This window comes from Scatophagus argus, chromosome 5 (genome assembly GCF_020382885.2).
Source record: "Scatophagus argus isolate fScaArg1 chromosome 5, fScaArg1.pri, whole genome shotgun sequence".
NCBI lineage: Eukaryota > Metazoa > Chordata > Actinopteri > Scatophagidae > Scatophagus > Scatophagus argus.
In genome coordinates, this window is record NC_058497.1 from 15,276,319 (window position 1) to 15,288,354 (window position 12,036).

General features: G+C 41.9%; 1 protein-coding gene across 6 annotated transcripts in view; it reads left to right on the plus strand.

Moving 5' to 3' along the window:
• dock10 (dedicator of cytokinesis 10) overlaps nt 1-12,036 on the plus strand; it is a 62,949-nt gene that overhangs the window by 37,839 nt on the left and 13,074 nt on the right. For 5 of the 6 annotated variants that reach the window (XM_046389128.1, XM_046389125.1, XM_046389130.1 and 2 more), the window contains exons 9-36: nt 314-402; nt 771-854; nt 1,099-1,257; nt 1,458-1,706; nt 1,827-1,949; nt 2,479-2,561; nt 2,655-2,777; nt 2,864-2,943; nt 3,057-3,244; nt 3,422-3,487; nt 3,620-3,712; nt 4,428-4,551; nt 4,653-4,774; nt 4,918-5,001; nt 5,695-5,787; nt 5,998-6,116; nt 6,372-6,441; nt 7,916-8,029; nt 8,190-8,261; nt 8,415-8,561; nt 8,843-8,926; nt 9,006-9,102; nt 9,246-9,278; nt 9,548-9,726; nt 10,523-10,639; nt 10,967-11,084; nt 11,206-11,327; nt 11,867-11,981. In XM_046389128.1, the coding sequence (XP_046245084.1) occupies nt 314-402; nt 771-854; nt 1,099-1,257; nt 1,458-1,706; nt 1,827-1,949; nt 2,479-2,561; nt 2,655-2,777; nt 2,864-2,943; nt 3,057-3,244; nt 3,422-3,487; nt 3,620-3,712; nt 4,428-4,551; nt 4,653-4,774; nt 4,918-5,001; nt 5,695-5,787; nt 5,998-6,116; nt 6,372-6,441; nt 7,916-8,029; nt 8,190-8,261; nt 8,415-8,561; nt 8,843-8,926; nt 9,006-9,102; nt 9,246-9,278; nt 9,548-9,726; nt 10,523-10,639; nt 10,967-11,084; nt 11,206-11,327; nt 11,867-11,981 (3,147 nt within the window). The remainder of the gene's footprint in view (nt 1-313; nt 403-770; nt 855-1,098; nt 1,258-1,457; nt 1,707-1,826; nt 1,950-2,478; nt 2,562-2,654; nt 2,778-2,863; nt 2,944-3,056; nt 3,245-3,421; nt 3,488-3,619; nt 3,713-4,427; nt 4,552-4,652; nt 4,775-4,917; nt 5,002-5,694; nt 5,788-5,997; nt 6,117-6,371; nt 6,442-7,915; nt 8,030-8,189; nt 8,262-8,414; nt 8,562-8,842; nt 8,927-9,005; nt 9,103-9,245; nt 9,279-9,547; nt 9,727-10,522; nt 10,640-10,966; nt 11,085-11,205; nt 11,328-11,866; nt 11,982-12,036) is intronic. The other variant, XM_046389126.1, reaches the window with a different exon arrangement.

Here is a 12,036-nt window from a genome sequence, read left to right on the forward strand (position 1 = left end):
TTTGTCAGCATGGCCTTTGGGAAGAATTGCTCCAGGCACATTAAGATTATATGTCTGCAGAAGCCTGCCGTATTATTCATAAAGACCACAAATGGAGTCATATTTTATTCTGAGACGGATATATATCCACTGAGTCCGGTTAGTGTGTATTCAGTGTAGTGCTGATCCTATTTTAGAGAATGTCATGAGGCCTTGAACCTACGGTTGAAAATGGAATCGCTTAGATAAACTTTCCCATCCCGGCTTTAGCAGTCAATCACTCATAAGCAGAAGTCACTCTTCGGACTCCTGATTGTGTTTGTTCTCTCTCCAGATGTGTTTGATCTGTCCTTGAGTGACAACTGTTTGCAGGAGAATGAAGATACGACAACAGAGAACGGCATCAATCCAGAGCTAGCAAAGGTTGGTAGAGCTGAAGCCTCTTCATTTACAAATAAAATATTTGCTGCTTCCGCTACTCCATTACAGTAACTTATTTAGTTGATGCATGTATATCAGGCCTGGCAGTGGCTGTCTATTTCTAGACCGTATAAACATGTATGTAAATGCCAAATTCCAGATATTAAAAAAATTGGCTGTGTGATTATTTCATGAGGAAGGAAATGCATTTGTCATGCTTTGAAAGGCCCCAAAGATGAGTAGTGCATTTTGGTGAAGCAAGAGCAGAAAGCTTTGCTGTTGTAACTGGCACCATAATAAGCATTTCATTACTTGCATCCAGTTTTGACGGTGTCTTCCTGTCTTTCCTGTCTGCATCTCTCCTGTAACAGTATATCTCTGAGACAGATGAAGGAATTCGCTCCGGCAGGAGAGAAGAGAGGTTGAATCTGTTCTCGCTGGATCCTGATACTCCTGTAAGTACAATGAATGTGGCTGCACTTGTACATGTGTTCAGTGTTTTTTTATTTTTTTATTTTTTCTATCTTGACATCGTGTTTTGACTTCATGCATTAGGACATTTATCTAATGTTAATGTTTGGCATGATGTTTCAGGTTTTAATCAGATTGTATTAGTCAAAGTCAGTCTGTCCTTCTCAGTGATTCCACCTAAAATGAAATAAAGCATCCAAGAAACAAACTGTGTTTTACCGACCACAGGTACTGAGGAGCCCACGGGCTGAACATTCATCAATTGAGAATCCATCAGTGCGTCCATTTGAGGAGAAACTGGGCAGAAGATTTATGATAACATGCCAGTCACTCAACCTCATGCTGCAGGGCTGCATCAACGAGAGTGAAACTGGACCAGTCACTAATGTGAGTATTAGAGACATGTGCCTTTCAGACTGTGGTTCAAACATGCTTCAAAGTTAACTTTTGCATTACTCTGTCTCTGTGAAATAAATGGTAATGGCACTCAAATCTGTAAATCAATGATAATTTTGTATGTAAAGGAAATGTTTCTTGAGTTACTGTAAATGTGCAGAGAATGACTGGTGCCCTGTCTGCTCCACCAGATTGAACCGTTCTTTGTGTCGCTGGCTCTGCTGGATATACGAGAAGGGAGAAAGGTGTCCGCAGACTTCCACGTAGACCTCAACCATGAGGCAGTACGTCAGATGCTTGTTGGCTGCAGTAATGGGACAGGCGGTCCAGGAACCGGGATCGGAGCTCAGGAGAATGGCCTGTGTTCCCCTGCTGAGAGGAAGCCAGGAGACTGTCACCTCAGTTCAGACATGGATCACTGGCTATGTTTTCCCAAACAGGTATGAGTTACTCTCACAGTATGTAGATCAGTCAGAATGGAAATATTTGACTTCCATCCCATACTCTGCATTTTACATGGTGAAAATGACTCTAACATGCCTAAAATATTCTCCATGCAGGCTGTCTTCTCTGTGACCAACCCCCACACAGACATAGTAATGGTGGCAAGAGTGGAAAAGGTGCTTATGGGAAATATTACTTGTGGGACAGAACCTTATATCAAGAACACCGACTCCAGCAAGGTCAGAAAGTTTCATTGTTTGCTTATTTTCACAATCACTATTCACTTTGCTTGAATTGTTTCTTAACATTTGACCAACAACATGTAGCTAAACTTTTTACATTGTCTTATCTCTTGAGACATGCTGGGAACATTGGCCCATGAAACACACTGTCAAGGCCTTTATTGCAAGGGAAATGGCTTAATCTACTCAAACAGTTTAATGGGTGACATTAACAAAATGGTTTTCCCGCAAGGCCAGAGTTTATCTTCATCATCGGATGGCAGTCCAGTCAGATAGTTTCAAAATTAGGCTTTTCCGAAATCTGATCCAGCACATTTCCTGGCTGCCCTGCTTGGAGCTCCATGTGGTCCTAGTGAATCACCAGACATCCAACCTGCTGCCAGTACTAAACAACCTCTGATTTAGTCTGTTGCTCTGTCTTGGTCGACTACAATTTAAGACTGGTCACAGCTTGTTCTATTTAAAAATGCCAGCTGTGGCATCTTGCTAACACATCCTTCTGTCCATCTGTTTGTGTCTTGTACAGACTGTTCAGAAGATTTTGAAATCCAACAAGCAGTTTTGCAGTAAACTGGGAAAGTACCGTATGCCGTTTGCCTGGTCCGTCAGGTCAGTGCCCCCTCTTGGAGGCTGAGTTTTCTAAACATTTTAAAGTGCATCACATTCTCCTTACAGAAGTTATTCTCCTTCTGTCTGTTGTAGGTCAGTGTTTAAGGACAGCCATGGGGCACTGGACAGAGACTCTCGTTTTTCACCTCTCTTCAAACAGGAGAGCAACAAGATTTGTACTGATGACCTGATCAAGCTGGTGTCTGAGTACAGGAGGCAAGGCAAACATTAGGCTTTATCCATAAAATAGGTTAGACTTCTCCAAAGCAAGATAAACACTTCTTACTTACTTTTTTGTGCAGGGCTGAGAAGACCAGCAAACTGCAGACAATTCCTGGGTCTCTGGACATCGCAGTTGACAATGTTCCAATGGAGCATCCTAGTATGTCTGTTTTTTAGGCAGTACTTCCCCTCTGTCTGCGTTCATTCATGTTTCCATTCTGCCATCATCAACTATTCCCTTGTGTTCACGCTCTCTCTTATCTGTGCCTTAAGACTGTGTGACATCCTCCTATGTGCCAGTGAAGCCCTTTGAAGAACTGAGCAAACACCAGCCTACTGTGGAGGTGGAGGAGTTTCTCCAGGACTCCACCAAGTTCACGCAGCCTCATCGCGTCTACAAAAACCACATCTATGTCTACCCTAAACACCTCAAATATGACAGCCAGAAGAGCTTCGCCAAGGTATATTGCAGTAGTTTTAACAAGAAAGCACAGTTTATGAGGAGCCTGAATTACGGTTGTACACTTGATCCAAAATCACTAACTGGACCATTGTTTACAGCATGCTTTGTGCATTTTAAATGCTTTTATATACTTCATATACAATTACTAATGTTACAATGGTCCTCTTGTTCACAGGCCCGTAACCTTGCAGTCTATGTGGAGTTCCGCAGCTCAGACGAAGAACTTGCCAAACCTTTAAAGGTAGAACGCCATCCAAAGAACATGCTGACATTTATTGACTTTTATGACTCATTCTTCTCCAGTTAAACTCTGTCTATAATGTGAAAAATGCTGAGCATGGTTTTGTTTTGCCCCTTTTTTCTGTTTTTGTAGTGCATCTATGGGAAACCGGGAGGTCCAGTCTTCACCACAGCAGCCTGTTCCACGGTCCTGCATCACTCCCAGAACCCAGACTTCTACGATGAGGTAAAGCATTGGATGCGTGTGAGGAATCGTCCCTGAGCCATCATAAGAACCCGGACTGACCTCACCTTTACTGACCTTTGGGACATGTTTGCAGATACACTATATAGACAAAAGGATTGGGGCAGCTGACCATTACACCAACAGGGACTTGCATATTGAAACATAGGTAGCTTTGCAGCTATAACAACTTCCACTCTTCTAGAAAGGCTTTCCACAACATTTTGGAGTGTTTCTGTGGGAATTTTTGCCCATTCACACAGTAGAGCATTTGTGAGGTCAGGCACTGATGTTGGACAGAAGGCCTGGCTCACGGTCTCTGTTCCAGTTCATCCCAAAGGTGTTGGATGGGGTTGAGGTCAGGGCCAGTCAGGTCCTTCCACACCAAATTCATCCAATCATGTCTTTATGTACTTTGCTTTGTGCACTGGGGAACAATACAGTCATGCTGGAATAGAAAAGGACCTTCCCCAAACTGTTGCCACAAAGTTAGAAGCATAGCTTTGTCCAAAATGTCTTGGTATGCTGAGGCATTAAGATTTCCCTTCACTGGAAGTGTGGGGCCGAGCCCAACCCCTGAAAAACAGCCCCATACCACACCTGAATTCAGTAATAAAGAGGTGTGTCCCAATGTTTTTATCCATATAGTGTAAGTTACCAATGTGCAGCACTCACTGCCACTTTTAGTATAACTCATTAGATGCTACTGTGTACCCAGGCAAAGATCGAGCTCCCTACTCAACTTCATGAAAAGCACCACCTTCTTTTCTCCTTTTACCACGTCACCTGTGACATCAACGCCAAGACAAATGCCAAGAGGAAAGAATGTCTGGAGACCCCAGGTGAGTTGTGAAGCATTTATTACGCAGCAGGTTATTTTTTGGTTGATCTTGTACACCATTCAGTACTCTTGTTCTTTTGTATTCTTACATACGTTTTTTAGTGGGGTATTCTTGGCTACCTCTCCTCAAAGAAGGTCGCCTGTCATCTCAGGAGTTCAGCATCCCCGTCTCCTGTAACCTGCCACCTGGATATCTGGCTATCAAGGAAGCCGGTAACACCAAGGTGAGTGTGAGGAAGGATGGGCAGGTGAAGGTGGACAGGTTACAGGGTGTATATATATGAAACATTGTGACGACCTGTGAGAAGAAGGGTAAGCATGTGATAAGTGGAATGGTTGAAGAGAATGAGCTTTCTCCATTTTACAGAATGGAGCAGATGTGAAATGGGTCGACGGTGGAAAACCTATCTTCAAAGTGTCCACCAATGTCGTGTCCACAGTATACACTCAAGTAAGATCATCATCTGCGTTTCTGCAGTCTCTGCTTGCTTTCTTTGTTTCTACTGCCCTACTGATACTGTGATGAACTGGCAATGTGTTTAAGGTATGATCTGCAGCTTGCCCAGTGAAGGTTGAGATAGGTTACAGCCCCACATACATAGTATAGAAAATGTATGAATGGATTATGCACCATGTGAAAGTAGCTAAACAAATCCAATTTTGAGACCAAGATGTGGATGGTAAAACTGGTGACTTCTTCACCTGAAGTGTGGGAGATTAAACTAGGAAATGAATGTTTTCTGTTTTGAGAAGAGGATGTTTGTAGCGCTGCACAGCAATGTCCTGATTGGCTGATGGGCTGTATATCAGATCACCATATGTCTTAGTTTCACTTCCTATACTTTATAAAAGACAAATAAAATAAACATAGACAGAACACTATATACTATATAAATAATAACATTTTAAAAAAGCTAAAGAGACAACTAAAGTTCAGAACACAATGACAGCAGCCTAAAAAGACTTAAGGAATGCGGTAGTTATTTAATGCTCTTTTTAAGACTGAAGAAAAATACCTGAATTGTTCGAGATGAGGCTGAGGTTCACATTTTGGGATTAACTGTTACTTAAAAAGGAACAGCTCCACTAAGTCTTATAGCAGATGTTTGCTACTGAGTTTCATGGGCCCTTCTTTCTGTGCCAGGACCCCCACCTGAACCGATTCTTCCAGCAGTGCCAGAAGAGAGAGCTGGACCTCTCACTACCTCCTACCTCCAACTTCCTCAACTGCCTGAAGGTCAGAGAAAAGGCACCACATCCCCTCAGTTTTCATTTATCATGACAGAGAAAAAAAAAACAAGACCTTGGCCACTGAACGCTGCTTTGTGTCTAATCAGTGCAGCAACTCGTTTGCATGTCAAGTACCATTTTGTTTTTTAACCTCTGTATGGTTTACATTTGTTATTTATTTCTCCACCTCCTACCCCTCTTTTCCACCCTTCTCCAGGGTCTTCTCAGTATGGAGAGAATCCCAGTAATCATTCGATTTCTGCCAGTGCTGTTCAACCAGCTGTTCAAGGTCCTGACTCAGAATGACAACGATGAGGTCACTACTGCCACCACCAGGTAGGCTTTGGTACTGCACTGTCCACAAAAACTGGATTCACATCAGAGTGGGGGCTGTTCAGTGGATATTGTTTTGTTGCTTTTGGATTTTATTGTTTTATTAATCCACTATCATAAAAAAGTAACAGAGTTCTGCCAGCTATTGAAGAGAAACGAAAAAGAGAATATGTCAGTGTCAGAGGTTTTCTGTTTCTGTTTAAGAATAAAGGCTGCAATAAGTAAAAGTCTGTTGTTGTTGTTTTCCTGTGTCTGCAGAGTGCTGGTCCACATTGTTGCAAAGTGCCATGAGGAAAACCTAGATCACTACCTGCACTCCTATATCAAGGTATAAAACCATGCAAGTGGTGTGTGTGGTACACTGTGTGTGTGTGTGTGTGTGTGCGTGCGTGTGCTCAGGGAGATCATATAATAAATTTGAAGGCTTTTGTTTTCCATAAAACAGTGGGATCTCTGCACAGACTTTTCAATTTATAAAGAAAAAAGATAGAAAATTGGGGATTTATATGTTTGTGTGTGTGTGTGTGTGTGTGTGTGTGTGTGTGTGTGTGTGGGCCAGCAGGAGTGTGGCTAGGGCCACATGCCCAGAACACTGTGCAAACACACACACAGATGTAGGGGGGAGGGCAGGAGGAGGAGAAGAAGAAGAAGAAGAAAGACTGATTAAGTAGGAGTCAAACTAGGACACTCAGTTGGCTCAATCAGAAACACAAGGCGTGTTTGTTTAGGGGCAAAAATCAGAGAGAGAATTAGAGAAGAGAACAGGAGAAACCACAAGACCTGATTCATGTTGGCCACAGTCAGGGAAAACTGCTGCAGCGTTTGAAGAGGTAGTGGCGAAGATGAAGGGTGGGAGGTAAGAGGAGAGGAAACTGGAGTTGCTATAGTAACAGATTGGCATGATGTTCAGTAGTAGAGAGGCGCAATTTGAACTGCTGAGTGTATGTGTGTGTGTGTGTGTGTGTGTGTGTGTGTGAACATGTGTGTGTTCAAGGAGAGGGTTGAATTCATTCATAGCAGTAGCATGAATACTGTGCAGTAATATTGTTTGAATGACACATTACACGCGTCACACTTTTTAGTCAATTTATTTATTTTTATTGTTCACATGCATCTACATTATTTGAGTTAAATAGAGTTAAAGCAATTCCTTAATTATTATCATATTTTGGGAGTACGTTCATATTATTAGTTACTTTTTCCTGAAAAAATGCTCAACATTCCCTTATTTGTTATTATAAACTGGATGTATTTTATTTTTGGACCGTTAGAACAAGACATATTCCATTTTATGGGCCAAGCAATGAGTCAGTTAATCTAGAAAATAATCTGCAGCTGCAACAAACTGTTTTCATTTTCAGTTATTTCTGCTGAATATTTTCTCAATAAGTCAGTTAATCATCCAGTAACAGTGATAAATGTCTATCTTAATTTTCAAAAGCATGTTATTAAATTTTTTTTTTTTCACTGTACAAAATAAACAGTTTTGTGTAGCGTCAGACAAAGAAAAGCATTAAATCCTCTCATCTGGGAACCTGGACATATTGCAGTTTGGACATTTTTGCTTTAACAATAGTGAATAGAGAATTAAGTTCCTTTTAGTTGACTAATCAGTTAATTATCTCATCACATAATTCTGACCTCTCATTTCCTGTTGTCTCTCTCCTGCTGCTTTTCAAAAAAAGGCAAAACATGGCCAAAAAACCAAATAAAAATCATTAAAGCAAGATAACTTGATAATGAAAAGAATGGTTTTTTAACAAAGTACCTGTGACTCCCTTTCCCTTCTCTGCTGTGTGTAGTATGTGTTCAAGTCAGAGGCCCACGGCTTCAGGACCGTTCACGAGGAGTTGGCTAAGGGGATGACCTTTGACCTGAAGAGCAACGAGCAAGCAGCAGTCAGGAATGTGCTGAAGGTTTGTCTCTCTCCTCATACTCATGCTTCAGTTTGTTTATTCAAAAATGCAATAAGTGGGGGGAAAAAAGTGAATCAGTGTAAAACTTTCAAACAGAATGATGATTGAACAGATAAATATCGAAATATGACTAACCTGCTGTGACTTCTCCTTGTTTCAGTTCTCCTGGTTCTTCTTTGAGCTGACTGTCAAGTCCATGGCCCAACACTTGGTCGACTCTGACAAGGTAAAGGTAAGGGGACGAACTCTACTTTCTCCCGTTCTTGAAAGCATCACATTTTCTAACCACTTGTCATTCTGGGTTTAGTATGGCTCTTTTTGCATTTGTGCAATCTGACCTGTGGCACAGCGCACGATTATCTTACGCTTTTACGTGTTCGTGCAGCTGCCAAGGCCCCAGCGTTTCCCCTCAACCTACCTGAGTCGGGTGGAGACCCTGGTGGAGACGGTGTCCGAACACATCTTCTGGAAATACAAAGACCTGGCAGAGGAGACACGCAGTGCCAACTTGGCTGTGGCAGCTTTTGTCAAGGTGAGAGCAAAATGTCTTTTCGGCTCAAATTATGAGGAAAAAAAGATGTTATTGTTGCTGAGAGACCCAGTGAAGTTTGAAGACATGTGAAGGGAGCGCGCTGTGCTGTTTATTTCTCTAGCAAAGGATCAATACAAACTGTATGAAGAGCCTGCAAACAAAAATTGCTTCCATTTACAATTGTTGTCTATTGATTCCCCCGTCTGTGTTAAATTGTCTGTCTCTCACTTTTTAGCTGATGTCAGGTCTGATCTCCGGTCTCTCTCTCTGTCTCTTTGCAGCGCTGCTTTACTGTCATGGACAGAGGCTTCACATTCAAGCTGATAAGCAATTACATTAACATGATCACCTCTACTGATAGCAAGGTAAAGCAAAAGAGAAGAAACATGATTTGAATTAGACATGTTTAGACAGTGCAGTAATATCTTTTTTTGTGTCCGACAGGCCTTGTGCGAGATGAAATTTGAATTCTTGAGAGAGGTGTGTAACCACGAACACTACATTCCTCTCAGCCTGCCCTTACCCTCCGCTCGCATCACAGGTGAGAGCCTGAGTCAGACTCGTAGTGTAGCGTCGATCTTTTAACTGTCATGCATCGAGTAGCTCTCTCACACTCATTTGTCTGTTAACACACTCTCTTTCTCTTTCTGTCTGTCATTTTCTCTGACTACTTGTCCATGTTAGACCATGCATCCCCAGAGCCACAAAGTACTCATGGTAAATATGTTCACTCATTCCTTTGTAATGTCGCATGTGCTACTCTGTGCGTGTGTGTGTGTGTGTGTGCTGCAGTGGTACAAAGATAATGAAATTCATGGAAATTGGCTTGTCACATTATTTGCTCACTGTAACCAGATTTTTATTTAGAAATGGATTAATTAACTCCCTGATGGAAAGCAAATATTGGCACGAGCGCTGTTTAAATCACATACGCTGCGATTCATTTCCAATCTAAAATGGGAATCTGTTATGTTGTCTGTCCTCAGTGTCGGTTCCCGAGTATAATCTAACCGGAGAGTTCTGCAGGAAGCACTTCCTGACTGGCCTGCTCCTACGGGAACTGGGGTTGGCACTCCAGGACGAGCAGGACCTGAGACACTTAGCCTTGTCCACCCTGAAGACTCTGATGGCCAAACACTCTCTCGATGCACGTTATGCCACCAAGGTAGGCACGGCACATGTTTGCACGGGAGGAAACTGAAAGCTACGTACAACGAGTCTCGAGTTAACAGTAGAAATTCTTCCTGTGTGACTCATACACACGCAACACGCTGACATGTGATCGTTCGTAGCAGCTGCGAGCGACAGGGACGATGTCTTTAATGAATGCTGGGAAGTGTCCAGAGCAGAGCGAGTCAGTAGTTCTGCTCTCGGTTAAGCACTACCAAATGCTGCCAACCACAGCACAACAGCAGGGCTGCAGTTACAAATACAAAGTAAAACTGGGAAAATCCTGTTTCATGAAACCATGGCATGATATTATTTATGCAGAGCTTTGTAGTTGAGTTAGATAGGTAGATGCTATTTTGTGTTTGTTTATTTTTATATTTCTTATATCTTTTATTTATTCTGTAACTCTTATTCTAATCTAGTGCATTTATACCCTGCTGTTGTAACGCTGCAATTTCCCCTTTGTGGGACAAATAAAGCTTTTCTTATCTTATCTTCTTATCTTACATATTGGATGTTATGTAAATGTACTGGAAAATCTATGGACTACCCAAAGTCCATAGAGATCTAGACCATCCTATCTTAAATACAATATTAATTAAGTACCATTGAATTCTCCAAGGACACTTTGGAAGTTGTTTTTAAAAGAGGGGTACTTTGATTGGCTTTGTAATCATATTAAATATATTATTATTTGCTTAATAAAAATTCCAAGAGCGTGTGAATTTGTTGGCTACAGACTATGCAAATATTTTGAAATGTAATAGCCCTTAAATTGACTGCCTTTCCAGGAGAAGCAGGCAAGAATTGCATCTCTCTACCTGCCGCTGTATGGTCTGATCCTGGACAACATGCCTCGATTTTTCCTCAGGGACCTCTTTCCCATCTACTTCACTTCTAGTGACCAAGTAAGAGTTGATGATGTGAGACAAAATGATTGCTCTTTGTGTAGTGTTTTTATCACCTGCAGCCAGCATTCATGCTGGGTTTGAGGGAAAAACTGTGTCTTTCATCACTGGTCCTATTCTCTTATTTTTGACCTGTTAGTAATTTTACTGACTGGAAAAAAGTAGTAATTGAACGCTTTCACTTAGGGTTTTCAGAAAACTGCATGCAGATGCTGTGCAGATTGTTAAGAAAATGTTTGTAAAAAATAATAGCCCGCATTATAAAATATAAAACAAATTATTTCTCCTTGTTAATAAGTCCTCTCGCCTGTCTTTCTCCCCCGCCAGGGCTCCCGAGATGACCTCAGTGTGGGAGGGGGAGTCGCTGGAGGAGTGATTCCTGTTACCCGCCATGCAAACTCTGTGGATGCCTCCTTTTCCAAAGAAGTACTCAACTCCATCACAGGTAACAACGAGTGATGTGCTTTTGACTAGCTGTCTATCCTTGCATCTAGAAATATGCGAACAAGGACATTTATGCTGAACCCCGTCCTCTCCATCCCTACTCACCCTCCCTCCTCCACCAGCCTTCTCATCCTTGGCAGTTGCGACGGGTAACCAGGCCGACTCTCGTGGTTCTCTGATCAGCGTGGACTCCAACCCGAGCAACAGTGACAGGAACAGTGAGAAGATGGACGGATGTGAGAAGGTGAGGAAAGTGAAGATTTACTTGTTTACGCAGCTTCTGATTCTGATTTCTGCCTCTGGCGGATGAGCAGAGAGCAGATGTTGTCAAAAGATCTTTGATTGTTTGGATATATTTGTCACATGTGCTTTATAATAGATATATTCACAATTTTCAAGTCCAGCTATGGACCTCTGTTGCATGTCTTCCCATCTCTCTCTCTCTCTCTTCTCCACTTTCTGTCATCTCTTCAAAAGATCTCCTAAAGTTAGAACAATAAATGATATTTCTCGTATTTCTTTCGCAAAGTAAATTTTAATTCCCAACATGAAGATACAAGCAATGTACTGAGTTTGGCAGGGAATTGCTGAATTATTCATGTGTTATTTGTGGATGTTAATGTAGTAAAATTTAATACGAAAGTATTACTTCAGCTCGTAAAATACCCATTATAGCTACGTTTCCCTCCAGTTTTATGAAAACTGCATATTCACGTTAAAATGCTAATCCTGACGCTAACAGTAGATCATTGACTGTACTTTTGTCTGTCTGTTTCTCCTCAGTTTGCTCGGCCGCAGTCCCTCATAGGCTACGGTTCTCGTTGTGACAAGCTGGACCAGGCAGAGACGCGCAGTCTCCTCATGTGCTTTTTGCACATCATGAAAACCATATCTGAGGGTATGACCTGACATCATACAAACATGCATACAGAGGATTCACACAGTTCAGTCCA